Source organism: Pelophylax lessonae (assembly GCF_965119305.1).
Source record: "Pelophylax lessonae genome assembly, chromosome: 1".
NCBI lineage: Eukaryota > Metazoa > Chordata > Amphibia > Anura > Ranidae > Pelophylax > Pelophylax lessonae.
Window position 1 is genome coordinate 181,994,470 of NC_138768.1, and position 15,307 is coordinate 182,009,776.

At 44.2% G+C, this 15,307-nt stretch overlaps 1 protein-coding gene across 1 annotated transcript in view; it reads left to right on the forward strand.

Moving 5' to 3' along the window:
- Positions 1 to 15,307, forward strand: part of DCP2 (decapping mRNA 2) — a 76,550-nt gene that overhangs the window by 29,722 nt on the left and 31,521 nt on the right. Inside the window, exons 4-8 of the mRNA XM_082243914.1 lie at positions 4,681 to 4,779; positions 8,535 to 8,687; positions 11,441 to 11,553; positions 11,656 to 11,763; positions 13,548 to 13,668. Coding sequence (XP_082100040.1) covers positions 4,681 to 4,779; positions 8,535 to 8,687; positions 11,441 to 11,553; positions 11,656 to 11,763; positions 13,548 to 13,668 — 594 coding nt within the window. The remainder of the gene's footprint in view (positions 1 to 4,680; positions 4,780 to 8,534; positions 8,688 to 11,440; positions 11,554 to 11,655; positions 11,764 to 13,547; positions 13,669 to 15,307) is intronic.

A 15,307-nucleotide genomic window follows, 5' to 3' on the forward strand; every position in this document is an offset into this window, starting at 1 on the left:
GGATCTTTGGTCCTAGCATTTTTTCCTTTTTAAACGGAACTTTTTTTCTTTTGTTGTTTTCTTTCTACAATCAAGTCTGTTCCAGTGAGAACTACAATCAACTGCCGGACTGTGTGACGCACTGTATATCCTAGATCCTTATGGTTCCCCCAGTCTGGCCAGCGAGCATGTGCAGATTGCAGCTCCGCGCTAGGCCAGCCGCGACATAGCCCCACTGAACAGGGGCTGGCTGGCGAGTGAAACAGATCGCGAGGACGCACATGACCTAATCGCGGCCTGAGTTGCAGTGTACCTCTGGCCTGCAGCACCCCCCCCCCATTCCAAGATGAAGTGTTGATCTGCCCAAAGTCGTGCCCGCCTGGTTCCAAGGTGTGGTAAGTAGTGTCCCCCCCCCCCCTTTTGTGGTACCTCGGGGAGGTTGTGGGCCCTTCCCTGGGATGGTTGGACCCCCGCGTTCCCTTCCTTGCCGCCAGCCCCTCTAAACAGTCATGGTGGGTCTGTTGGCCCCAATCAACCCCCACCCTCATTTAGCACATGATATGGCAAATTTACTGGTCTGTGGACCCAGGCTGTCTAGAGGGCCTTGTGTGATCTTCCCTTTGGGGGAATCGCCCATTCGGAGTCTCCCTGGAAGGACCGCCTCCGGAGGTTACTTGTGGACCAGGTCTGGTATGCCAAGAGCAGGTCCTTCCAGACCTGCCGACAAGGTCTCTTCTGCCTACCCGTGTTTGGGGTGGGGGGAGGACGTCTTTGCTTCCTCTGGACCGGTGGACCTCCCTGATCAGACAGGTGTGTCCATGATTTGATCCGCCCGGCTACAAGATCGAGTTTTCGATCTACTCTAGTGCGGTTCTCTCCTTCCAACCAGCGTTTATCCCCAGACTGCCTGCAAGGTCTCTTTGGGGCGGTGCAAAACTTGCTGCTACAAGGGGTCATTGTTCAAGTCTCAGAATCAAAACGTTTGTTTCATGGCTTTTATTTCAAACATGTTCGCAGGTCCTAGGAAGGTTATTCTGGTACGGCCAATCTTGGACCTACAGTTCTGACCACTTTGTGCAGGTACAGATGTTTCAAATGGAGTCCATTCGCACGGTAGTGGCATCCCTTCCTCAGGGGGATCTTCTGGCCTCTATCGATATTAAGAAGGCTTACCATCATATTCCATTATATGATAATGTCGGTAATCCACGCTTCCTCCTCTTGCCGTGGGCAAGGAGCATTGTCAAGGGGCATTGCCCCAGACCCTCAGACTTTCACGAGTGTTGACCCCTATGTGGGCGTTGTTGCATCAGTGGGGGATTGCAGTACTGGATTACCTGGATGATGCAGGGCAGGGCACTGTTCTGACTGACAACCGGGAGATTACTTTGCAGACTCTGTGGGAGTTTGAATATTTAATTTCTAGTTATTGGCCTTGGTTCTGTCCACCTAGTTGAACTATCAGGGTCTGTTCTGGACTTGGTTTTAGCCAGGGTGTTCCTCCCATGGGACATGTTCTATAGTTTCTTGCTATGTGACATGAGAATCCATAGTCTCTTAAGTAATCTGATCCTGTTGAGCAGGGCTACGAGAAGGTCCCTGCTTCAGTGGCTTTACTCTTTGGCGCTTTGACAGGGTGACTCTTCCTTCCCTTGTACTGGACGGTGGTCACCATGGATTCCAGCCTGTCCTAGTGGGGTGGCATGTTTTTGACACAGATTGTGTTCAGGGGTTCTGGCCTCTGGAAGAATCCAGACTACTGATCTCCTCGGAGGTGTTTCATTAGTGGTGTCTCTGGTGGGGAATTCCAGAGTTGGTCCTGTTGGCCTCTCGTCTCCACAGGAAGGTGTTTGGGTTTGTGGCACGGTCTTGGGATCCTCTGGCTGTTGCAACCGAGGCATTGGTGGCTTCTTTGGGGCCGGTGTCATCTGAAATATGGCTTCCCTTTTCTGGAATTTCTGCCAAAGCTCCTGCGTAGGCTCGAGGCGGAAAGGATTACGGCCATCCTAGTGGCTCCAGACTAGCTTTGCCAGTCTTGGTACGCAGATCAGGTTGCGGTTATTTGTTAATGTTCCTTGGTAACTTCCTCTTAGAGGTGATCTGCTGGCTCAAGGGCCAGTCTTCCATCTTGCTTTATAGTCGCTGGCTTTAACTGCTTGGCTGTCGAAGCCAGGTGCTGCAGGCTAGAGGGTTATCTGAATTGGTGATTCCCACACTGCTGCAAGCTAGTAAATCAGCTACCATCATCTTTGAGGAGCATACTTTGCAGATGTGAATCCCCTAGGGCTCACTCCCGCTCCTTTTCGGTGATTCGGAGTTGGTTTCCTCCAACACGATGTTCAGCAGCACTTTACCTCGGGTACCATCAAGGGCCAGGTTCGGCCATTGGCGGTTTGCTTTCTTTGTTCAGGGGGTTCACCACTTGGCTCCCCCAGTACAGTCTCTGTTGTCTTCGTGGGATCCCACCGCCAACCGCCATTGGAAAATATTCGCAAGATTCCTCTGCTTACATTGTCCCAGAAGGTAGCCTTCTTGGTGGCTTTTTCTTTTGCGGCAATGAGGATGTCGGAGCTGGCAGCTATCTTGTTGTTCACCTTACTTGGTGGTTCATGGAGATGGAGTGGTGCTTCGTCTCTGCCAGTTTCCTTCCTAAGGTCGTCTCTGGTTTCCATTTAAAATAAAAGCATTGTGTTGCTTTCCTTGTGTTCTAAGCCGAAGCATCCTAAAGAGATTGCCTTACATTCTTTGGATGTGGCTCAGGCAATCAGGGTGTACCTGGCAGGCGACTGAGTCATTCCAAAAAAAATGGATTTCCTGGTTATCCTTGTGGATGGTTCCCGTAAGGGGCTGGTCGTGTCTGCTGTGACCATTTTCGATGGATCAGTCAGACAGTGGTGCAGGCCTATTGTATTAAAGGTCAAGATCCTCCATTTTCCTCTTAAGGCGCATCTGGCATCAGTGGTGCAGGTTTGTAGGCGGCCACCTGGTCGTCTGTGCACACTTTTAACAAAATTTTATTGGGTAGATATGTTGGCATCTGTTGATGCCGCCTTTGGCTGCAAGGTTTACAGACCGCTGTTGTAGACGATTAGTCATTTTTTAGGGTGTAAATTTTTGCCAGGTGAACTCAAGTTGTTTTCCTTATTGAGCTCCTGTTTTATCTGGTTGGCTACATTTAGCATTTGTGAAGTATGTTTGTTTGTTGCTGTGTTCTTCCAACACCTCATACTGCTTTGGGACGTCCCATCTGTTAATGAAGATATGAAGCTGTGTCAGTCAATGAATTAAAGAGAAAACTGGACTTTAGTCTTACTGTAAAATCCTTTTCTCTGATGTTCATTGACGGACACAGCACCCACCCCTCTGTGGAGTCGAGTTATGCATTCTTCTGACACTGCTTGTTGCAAAACTGAGATCCTAGAGCAGGAAGGGGGAGTTTACCTTCTGGGACTGCCCTATTAGTTTTCAGTCAATGAACATCAGAGAAAAGGATTTTACAGTAAGACAAAAATCCAGTTTTTACCCCCTAGTTGACATTTATTAGCCCCAATTGATGTGTTTGTAAACCTAAATTAAAGAAAAAATACATGATATACTTACCTGCTCTGTGCAATTACCTTAATTTCATAGAATGCATTTAGGTAAAACATTATTTTGCTGTTAGAACCACTTTAATCCCCTTCTCTCACTCTCTCCTCTCATTTATATTTTCATTAATTTATAAATATTTATTTATTTTTTTAAACATTTTTGCATAAACGTTTCTAGAATTTAAAAAAATTTACAGAATTAAAAAAGGAAAAAAATCGCAAGAATTTTTGAAAATGTAATCTTTAGTGCTCTTTCAGACGGGCGATCCGATCAGATCCGCCTGTCAGTTTTTTAGGCGGATCTGATCGGATCCTCCATACAGCTCTATGGGGCAGCGGATGTCAGCGGAGACCATGAAACTCCCACCTGCCATCCGCATCCGATCCTGTGCGTGAAATCTGGACGGATGGAAACCCTATTTTTCCATCCGTTCAGTAATCGGATCGGATCTGATGAGAGCGGACAAGCGGTCCGCTCTCATCCGATCCCCCATAGAGGGCAGCGGGGGCTGAGACACCTCCCTCTCCGCTCTGCAAGCGGAGACGGAGCTGTCATCCGCCCGGCTCAGCGGGGATCGCGGATCGATCCCCGCTGAGCAACACGGATCCGCCTACGGAGGCGGACCGTGTGAAAGAGCCCTTTTATCTACATTAACTCTGGGTACTTTAAAATGATCCCTGGTCAAAGTGGAAAGAAAGCATTTTTTGCATTCTTTTTTAAATGCATAGAAAAATATGATTGTAAGGCAAAACTGCCAAAAGCCTCAAGCATAAAAATCGTATAATTTCAGTATTAAAAGTAAATAAATGAGCTGAAGTCTTAAACAACAATGTCTCTGCAAAGACCACTTCCCCCTACTTCCCCCCTGCCAACCCACTTAGGGCTTATGTTGACAGGTTTTTGTTTGCTTCAGATGGGTTTTGCATTCCCTTTACAAATCCATGTGATTACAAAACTTGCTTCAGGCAGGTCAAAATGCAGATGTCAATGACGCATCCCTAAGCATGTGACAAAGCAGTATTCTTTGTTTCAAAACGGTGGTGAACACAAACTAAGAACTTTTGGTTTTGAACTGTATTTTTTCACTAACAAGCATTTATGGTTTTGTAGGTTCTGCTTGTCCAGGGTTATTTAGCAAAGTCTGGCTGGGGCTTTCCTAAAGGGAAAGTGAATAAAGAGGAGGCTCCGCATGACTGTGCTGCAAGAGAGGTACGTTTCTCTCATCCATAAGTTCTACACAAATGTATTTCTTAAGCTCACCTGAAACATTAGGGACCAGGCTTACAGTGTAAAGCATTATTCCAAGCGAAAAGATATGCCAAAGACATGTGGGAAAGGGGAGATGGACAGCAAGGAGGGGAAAAAAGGCATATCTGGAAGAAGGGCATTTAAATGTGCCTCTGAAAAATTTCGAAAGAATCATTATGTAAAAAAATTTCAAAATGTATTAAATATATATCAAAAAAGTCATATCATGTTAAAATTACACGCATGTACATAATCACAATGATCATTAGAGTACAGTTGTCCCAGGGCATTGCATGAATAAATACATTGCTGGATATACGCGTTTCGCTGAAGATGCTTCATCGGGGTCCAGCAAATTTTATTTTGCAATAAAGTTACACAAAAATATTGAATCTAAAGGTAAATAACATATCAATTAGAACATACAAAAGAAACAACATGATATCCATCCTTGAAAGATAATGATAATGCATGTAATATTTGTCAAATGAAAGGGGTATATTTTCATCAATTAATCAAAAAATGTCGGCATATTCATATATATTGTAGCTTAACACTCAAAAGGGATAAACCTAAGATTGTAACAAATATAAGGAGGGGGGGGGGGGCGGGAGGGGAGTTAAGGAAAAGTGAGAGAGTGATATACTGTGTTATCCGGGGGGGGGGGGGGGGAAGAGAGAGCAAATTCCCCAAAAGTGTATGAGAACACTACTGGGGAAAGCAATGGGGGGGAAGAGGTACAGAGCCAAGAGCCAGAAAAACACCAGGACACTTCATATAAATATGGGTGTGTCTGCGAAGTTAAGATCAAAGTCAATCTTACCCTTTAATCATGACTGCAAAAGAAGTGGTAGTATATGCGATAGACAACATTAATTAGTACTAGATTAAAAAAATAAAGATAGCCACGGATCCTGTATGATTGAATGAAAAAAATAATATATATCAATCAGGGGAAGAAGAAAGGAAAAAAAAAAAAAATATATATATATATATATATATATATATATATATATATATTAATACATTTTGACATTTTTTTTACATAATGATTCTTTAGAAATGTTTGAGTTGAGAGGCACATTTAAATCCCCTTCTTCCAGATATGCCTTTTTTCCCCTCCTTGCTGTCCATCTCCCCTTTCCCACATGTCTTTGGCATATCTGGACCTACTGTTCCTATTGCATGACCAAGTAATTGTCAGTCAAATTATCACAGCATTAAAAATGCCCTGGCAACGAAGGGGTATTAAAGGCAGTACTCAAGTTGTTAAAGAGACTCTGTCACCAGAATACTCCATTGCAAAAATATCTTCAAATATTATTATATGTGCATTTGTTTACCTGTAAAAGCCTCCAAATAGGAAAGAAGGAGGGGGGCTCACCCCAGGGAGGGGGAACCTGTGTGTGATGAATAACGCATCCGTCAGTTTCTCCTGAATTCGGAGTGGGTCTACATACCAGTAAAGCCAAAAATCAAAAAACTATAGAGACATCCAAGAAGCAGATATTGAGCGACCCCCCCCCCCCCCAGAAGATTTGCAGTAAAAATGTAACAAATTTATTGGACTCAAAGACAAAATAATTCCATTGTAAATATCAACCCTCCACCTAACACCACATAACGTTATTAAAATAAAAACAATACACACTGGGCCCAGTAGCAAGAATTATAAAGGTTTGAGAGACCGTTGGCTTCTTATTAATGGGGGATGCAGGTTATGAGATTAGCTATGAACAGCGATATCCTCTTGGCAACTTAAGACAATGCTAAGATATTCATCCCCTTGAAGTAGCAGCAGTCTCATAAATGTTATAGCCCTAAAAAAGGAAGGGGAGTACGGTACCACTGTATTCATCTAGGATTATAAAGATATAGCAGATTAAATGACCATGTGGATAAACCCGTGACACAGTCAAGGGGAGAGCGGTGAGCATGAACTCGCATGTAGTGTAGTTAGGATGGACACTGCAGCAACAGGGAGATGTGCTTCTCAATGAAGCTGGGAAAGTGTACTAGTATTCAGCAGGTAAAAGTCAAATAGTAGAATAATATGGCAGTCGCTCATAAGGCGGTGTGGTGGCTAACAGCCGACTCACTGTGATTTGAAGGTCTGCGTCCCGTCTAGGGGTTGCCATGGTTTTCCTTTTGTAGCACATTCATAGGCACATTGCAAGTGAAAAGAATATGGAAATAAGAAACCCTGCAAGGAAGCTTTTAGAAAACTTGAATTTAATAGTATTTTTTTTTTTTTTAAAGTTGGTGCAGACTGAAGGTTGTTTTTAGAAGGATTGACCCATAACAATAACCAGTCAATCTTCAGCTATTAAGCTGCCAACACAAGTTAAAATATAATCACACAATTTCCTTTTTAGAGCTTTAGAACAGCTGTGTAATCTGAGGATTCAGTTGTACACTACAAGACGGGGAATGTAATACAAAAAAACTATCAGCGCAAACCCAATATATGTGATTAAAATAACTCAACCTCAATTCACTGTGCATAAATCAGGTGTGTGAAAGTATATAAGTGGTATCCGGCAGCATACACCAATCGTGTTTCACAAATCACAATAAACTATAAATCCTACCAAAATGTGATGCGCCAGAAATATAATAAAAAAAGTGATGACTTTAAATACAATAAATCATATCCAGTTCATAAGGCACATAGCAATGTGTGTGCTTCCAATAAAGTGATATGAAGAGTGTCCCCGTATCCAATTGAAGAAAATCCAGTGATGAAAACAAGTTGTAAACACCAATTAGTGAATCCCTCCACCAGGTGAATTAGCCTCTCACCTTCCTAAAGGACCCAAACGGGCCAGCAATCACATGTATCATGGATCAGACTTCCAGGAAAGAGCCACACTGTATTGCACCTCGAGGGATCCCGGGACATATAAAAAACAGATGAAGAAATCTAGTGCTCTCTGCTTACTAATAAGGGTATGCTTTATTAGAGAAAGGCAGATCAACTCACATTTGTTGGGCACTCAGCCTTGCCTGCTGTATAAGCGATGTCAGCGATCTGTTACCAGAGAGAGACTCTGCGTCGGCCACGCACGCTCCGTCCCCCTAGACTCTGCGTGGTCGACGCAGAGTCTCTCTCTGGTAACAGATCGCTGACATCGCTTATACAGCAGGCACGGCTGAGTGCCCAACAAATGTGAGTTGATCTGCCTTTCTCTAATAAAGCATACCCTTATTAGTAAGCAGAGAGCACTAGATTTCTTCATCTGTTTTTTATATGTCCCGGGATCCCTCGAGGTGCAATACAGTGTGGCTCTTTCCTGGAAGTCTGATCCATGATACATGTGATTGCTGGCCCGTTTGGGTCCTTTAGGAAGGTGAGAGGCTAATTCACCTGGTGGAGGGATTCACTAATTGGTGTTTACAACTTGTTTTCATCACTGGATTTTCTTCAATTGGATACGGGGACACTCTTCATATCACTTTATTGGAAGCACACACATTGCTATGTGCCTTATGAACTGGATATGATTTATTGTATTTAAAGTCATCACTTTTTTATTATATTTCTGGCGCATCACATTTTGGTAGGATTTGAAGACGGGGAATGTAGCAGAAAAATGTGTTCAAATTAGGATTTGTGTATTTGGTTGAGATTTCGTTCTTGTAAGATTGATGCAATAGAATAAATATGATTTGTTTTCCATCTGACAGAATGTTTATGAAATGCTAATCTGTTTCAGGTGCTTGAAGAGACAGGCTTTGATATCAAAGATCGCATGTGCAATACTGATTATATTGAGCTGAAGATCAATGATCAGTTGGCTCGTTTGTATATCATTCCTGGAGTCCCAAAAGTCACGAAATTTAACCCAAAAACAAGGAGAGAAATAAGAGTAAGTTGCTTGATACATACTTAGAACAATTAGATTGACTTGTACAAACTGACATACTAAACATAGATAAAAGATGAGATATCAAGTGCAGAAACTTAGCACAGAACTTAGGAAATAGGGACGGGAAATCATTATATTGTTTATAGGTTTAGAACAGTGGTCCCCAAGCTTTTTGGTACCAGGGACCAGTTTTGTGGCAGCCAATTTTTCCAGGGACCGGGGGTGTTGACTGGATATTCATGGAGTCTATCCTTGGCCCCCCTTCACTCCACAGCCCCCCTTTACAGTGTTAGCCGTCCCCCCTTTACATCAGTTTCCCCTTTTAAAGCAGTCCCACACTTTCCTCTATTCCCTTTCACATCACAGTGCCCCTTTACAATACATTCCCCCTTTACAATAATGTAACGGGGGCTGCACTGTAAAGGGGCATAGTGATGTAACGGGGGCTGCACTGTAAAGGGGCATAGTGATGTAACGGGGGCTGCACTGTAAAGGGGCATAGTGATGTAACGGGGGCTGCACTGTAAAGGGGCATAGTGATGTAACGGGGGCTGCACTGTAAAGGGGCATAGTGATTTAACGGGGGCTGCACTGTAAAGGGGCACTGTAATGTAACAGGGACTGCACTGTAAAGGGAGTACTGTGATGTAATGGGGGATGCACTGTAAAGGGGGTACCGTGATGTAACTGGGACTGCACTGTAAAGGGGTATTGTGATGTAATGGAGGCTTCACTGTAATAATTGCAATGTCCCATTTACAGTTCAGTCCCCTTTATTTCGCAGTGCCCCTTGCAATCACAGTCCCTCTGTCACAGTGCCCCTTGAAGTCATGCCCCACTTTCCCTTTCCTTCCTCATTGCCCCATCACAGTGCCCCATTTCAGTGTCTGCTTTCCCTGCACAGGTCCTACCTTTGGCAGGGTAGAGACAGTTTTCAGCCGTGTGTCTTCTCCGGAGTCTCTGGAGCTGGAGATTTGGATGAAAGGCTGGAGCGGCCAAAACTTATGTTAACAAGCAGATGATTAACCGCTTGTTAATATGAGACTCCCACTCTCCAGAGCAGATCTCAGATGTCGTCCCCCCCCCCCCCCCCCCCCTGCTGATAGTATGACATTGGCAGTGGGGCGGGAGACCTTGGAAAAGGCCCAGTGGCGCAACAGAAGGTGAGCAGCAACTGCGGTCTGTGATAGTCCTGTCAGGACCATGGTCACTGCTCACTTCCCGCTGCACGGCCCGCCCATCAACAGGTCGGTAATGGTCCATGGCTCGGGGGTTAGGGACCCTTGGTTTAGAACATAGGTCACAACTTTTATTGTTTTTTCACCTCATTATCTTATCTTGTTGTAAAGCAGTTGTTTTCTTAGAAAACTGCAGAAAGCCAAGTAGCAGTAACTGTAGGCTTCATTCACACCTACGCAGTTTGCTTTGGATACCTTTCTGCAGTGCTTTTTGCTGTGCGTTTTGTTTGCAATTTTACCCGGATTTGAGTTTTGCATTTTTTTTATGCTTTTTTTTGGTAAAAAAAAAAACTCAAATCGTGGCAACCATGCACTACATGCTTTTCTATAGCTTCTCCATTGACCTCTACTAACCACTTCCCGACCACCTGCTGCAGTTTTACTGCGACAGGGTGGCTCTCCTGCGCAAACCGACGTAGACCTACGTCGGTCACACGCGGGAAGCTAGGGGGCAAACGCGCGCCGCTGGCGGTGCGCTCCCGCCCTCACTCGGCAGCGGGGAAGCCAATGCACGGGTCAGGCGGCTCCAATTGCCGCCTGACACCCGCGATCGCTCCCTGCTGAGAGAAGGACAGAAGTTTACAACAGCCGATTGTTCTTCTCCCTGATATGATCACAGAGCTCATGTGATCCTTCTATATAGGATCACATGTCTCTATGGTAATTTCACAAGCCACACCCCCCCCCCCCACAGTTAGAATCAGTGCATATTTTTAGCACTGATTACTGTAGTAATGTCACTGGTCCCCCCAAAAGTGTCAAAAATGTCAGTTAGGTGTCCGATCTGTCCGCCGCAATGTTGCAGTCCCGCAACAAAATCGCAGATCGCCGCCATTACTAGTAAAAAAAACAAACCAATAAAAATGACAATCTTTCCCGTAGTTAGTAGACGCGATAACTTTTGCGCAAACCAATCAAAATACACTTTTTGCATTTTTTTTTTTTTTTTTTTTTGAGAATGTCATATAGCAGAATGTGAAAAATATTGTTTTTTTTTTTTCTTCAAAATTGTCGCTCTTTTGTTTATAGCGCAAAAAATAAAAATCGCACAGGTGATCAAATACCACCAAAAGAAAGCTCTATTTGTGAGGAAATAAAGGACATCAATTTTATTTGGGTACAGTGTCGCACGACTGCGCAATTGTCCATTAAAGTAACGCAGTGCCGAATTGCAAAATAGGGCTTGGTCATTATAGGGGGCAAATCCTTCCTTAAAGTGGTTAAACCAAGAAAGCAAAAAAAAAAGCACCATTTTGGGTTTAAAAAAAAGGCTCCCTGACTCTTTCCAAATATGTAGCGGCTGAAAAAAGCATAGATCTGAACGTGTCCCGTAGGAAACCATGAACTGTTGTGCGTTCCTGCAAAAATCTCCAAAATCGCATAGCTGTGAACCAGGCCTTAAAGTTGCTAAGCTGTTCTGTTAAAAAAATGATTAGATTCTGAGTGGGACATCCTTGCCAATCAGCAAAATTTACTCTGTGAAAACCTCCCTAAAACGTTGTACTTTTCTTGTAGAACATTGAATGGTTTCCAATTGAAAAACTGCCCTGCCATAAGAATGACATGACTCCCAAATCAAAATTAGGATTAGCTCCTAACAAGTTCTTTATGGTCATACCGTTTATAAGGCAAGTATTGAACACTAGTTTATGTCAATTGTGGTTACTTTATTTACCTTATGTAGTCAGTTTAGACTAAATGTTTATAGTTACACTAATTTTTTTTTTTAGACCATTAAGAGAATGGCTTCAACGAAGACTAGGTGACTCCTCCGACAGTGACAATGGATTTGCTTCAACTGGAAGCACACCATCCAAACCTAATGGGGAAAAATCAAAGTAAGTCATGACACTTGTACTGATTTTTCTTTTCTTCGTTCAATATATTTATTATGTTAAACAAGTAGAAAGTATATAGGTATAACATTGGAAAAAGTCATAAATACAGTTTTTTGTATGAATGCTTAGTAGGATGCATACTCAAACAGTACATAGAAGTACAGAACGAGCAGAAAATGACATGTAGCATTGATAGTTGAGAGTTTTAACCAACTCTATATACAGTATCTCAGAAAAGTGAGTACACCCCTCACATTTTTGTAAATCTTTTATTATATCTTTTCATGTGACAACACTGAAGAATATACGCTTTGCTACAATGAAGAGTGTACAGCTTGTATAACGGTGTAAATTTGCTGTTCCCTCAAAATTACTCAACACAATATACCCAAATTGAGCCCAAAGTGTCAATATTTTATGTCTCAGAAGGTGCCCTTTTTAGTGGCTATCACTTCTGCGCGTAAGTTGTCGGTACTGGTGGCGTTATCCTGTCGTTCGCCTTACCTGGTGATTCACAGGGATAAGGTGGTTCTTCGCCCCTGTCCATCGTTCCTTCCAAAGGTTGTCTTTGATTTTCATTTGAATGAAGATATTGTCTTGCCTTCCCTGTGTCCCAGGCCTAAACATCCGAAGGAAATTGCCTTGCATGCCTTGGATGTGGTCCGGGAAATTAGCGTGTACCTGGCTGCTATGGAGTCATTCAGGAAGTCAGACTCTCTTTGTGCTCACGGATGGACCTCAAAGGGTTATCTGCTTCCTTTGCGACCATTTCCAGATGGATTAGACATTCAGTGGTTTAGGCCTATTCCATCAGGGCTCAGGTTCCTCCTTTCCCGGTCAAGGCACACTCTACTAGGGTGCTGAATGCCTCCCGGGCCCCTCTGTCATCAGGCATCAGTGACGCAGGTTTGCAAGACGACCACCTGGTCATCGGTGCACACTTTTACAAAGTTTTATAAGGTGGATGTGTTGGCATCTGTGGACTCTTCCTTTAGCCGCAAGGTTTTGCAGGCTGCTGTTTAAGAGGACCTGATCCTCTTTGAGGGTATATTGTTTTTTTCAGGTGGGCTTCGGTTGTTTGGTTGAGCCCCTGTTGCCTGGTTGGCTAATGTTTAGCCTTGGGAATTTTTTGGTTGTTCCCATTCCTCATTTTTAACACTGCTTTGGGACGTCCCAATGGCTATGAATACCAGGAGCTGTGTCCATCAATGAATGAAAGCGAAAATGGGATTTTTGACTTGCCGTAAAATCTTTCTCTGATGTTCATTGACGGACACAGCACCCACCCCTCTGCGGGGTTATTATTTTCCAGACACTGCTTGTTACAAAACTGAGTGGCTATAGCAGAGAGAGGGAGTATACCCCTGGGACTGTCCATGGGTGTGGCCAGAATTTTTTTTCTGCCTAGTGTCCTATTCCTCTGGGGGGCAGTATAACCCAATGGTTATGAATACCAAGAGCTGTGTCCGTCAATGAACATCAGAGAAATGGATTTTACGGTAAGTCAAAAATCCAATTCTTTTTGCTCCATGGGGTTTCAGTGTTCATTTTATACTCCACATCTGCCTTGTCTGTATATTGAACGAATGTTCTGACAAACGTTTTGTACAATGTGTTCCCCTCTGTACTTTATATAAAGAACAAAATCTGTCGTATAACTGCAAAAATCAAAGTTGGCCCATAGAGAATTCAAATATTCTGTTCACATTTCCATATATTTAGTTTGTGCATATATAAAAAATATATTGTAAATTATGTTTTTTAACTTTTTTTTTTTTTTCCAGACCTAAAATGCGTTGTATGCCTCAGTTTTCTGAGCCTGCTCATGCTGAACAGTGGACAAAGCCCAAGGTACCGCAAAAGCCATACAGTCCAGCAGAAATGTCAGAATTTCTAAAGATGAAGGTGATTTTCTTTTACCTTTTCTAATGCATTTTATTTCAGTGATCACAAAGTTCACACCATTGCTTAATAAACTGACAAGCTAAATTATCTACTCCACATGTGAATTTTTAGTGCTAGAAGAAAGATCGTTTTATAATGTGGTATTTTTACTAATGTAAAACATTTGTAGAAGCCAGCCATTGAACTAAAGGTATTTTATTTTCTCTTTCATTCATTGACAGACACAGCACTGCATATTCAGAACCATAGGCTTATTTCGCTCCCTACAGGAGTAGGATGCTAGGCAGAAAAAAAGACTACGCCTATGGGTAGTCTTAGCTGGTATATATCCCCCTTTCTGCTATAGGCCTTCAGTTTGTTTCTGCCTAGTCTGGGGTAAGGGCCTAGTTCCCTGCCAGGATCTTTGGTTCTGGCAATTTTTTCCCTTTTTTTAAATGGCTTTATTTTCTCATGTTTTTTTTTTTTTTTTTTTTTCTTGTGAGATCTACAGTCAACTGCCGGGCTGGGCGATGGCTTGGATAGCTAGATCCAGTGGTCACCCCCCATTTTGGCCAGCATGCGTGCGCAGACCAGAGCTCCGTGCTGGGTCAGTCACGACATAGCCCCACTGGATGGGGGCTGGCCTGCAAGTTAAACGCCTTGCCAGGTTGCATACGACTGGGTCTTGGCCAGAGTCGCAGTGTTCCTCCTGGCCGTCAGCCCACCATTTCGATGGTGGACGGTTCTGTCTGGAGTGGTGCCCGCCTTGTTCCGTGGTATGGTGGGTAAGATGTTTCCCCCCTCTCCCCCTGAATGCGGTGTGGGGTGGACGCGGGACAGTCGGACCTGCGGGTTCCCCTCTTCCCCCCCCCCCCCCACCCTCTGTTTTGTGTGGTCCCTGTGGGCCATCTTTGGTGCAGACCAGTGCTACTCTGGTGGGGTCCCTCCCTCTCTCTGCTGCAGGTTGTGGAGTGCTCTGCTTTCGGGTACCCCTGTGGTGTATACGGGTGCAGTGCTTTCTGTGGGTGTGTCCCCTACCTGTGCTATACACTTTTTGCTGCTGGGTTTCCCCTTTACCTGATGGAGTCTCAGGACCATGTTTTCCTACCTGACCCCATCTTGGAGGCAGCAGGTCCCTCGGGATCCCAGCCCTCCACCAATGCACTTATGGCGGTCCTGGACTCCTTTGTTTCCCGGGTGGAGGTGGCCTTTGGGCAGCGGGCTAGCCGAAAGCGCCCTCCCCTGCCTCCTCTATCTCATCAGATCCTGAATGTGACTCTGCCACTGCAGATGTGGCCCATCCTGTGGGCTTTGTATCCATGCTTCCTGATCTCAGATAGTGAGGATGATTCCTTCACAGCTATGGCTACCCACAAGAACGTTGGTTGACACACTGCTTATATCGGTGCGGGAGACTTTGAAGATGGAGAATGCAGCTGAAGCAGGTGCGGCGGTGGCTGTCCTTTTTGGCACTCACAAGCTGTCTCACACGGCAAAGGTGTTCCCTTATCCCTCCTATTTTGACAAGTTTGTCTATAGAGATTGGGAGTGTCCAAAATGTCCTTTTGTGGGGAGGTACCACCACCAAGGGATGGCTTGAGATGAGGTACCACTTTGCAGAGAAGACTGTCCCACCTGTGGTGGACTATCCTGTCTCTAG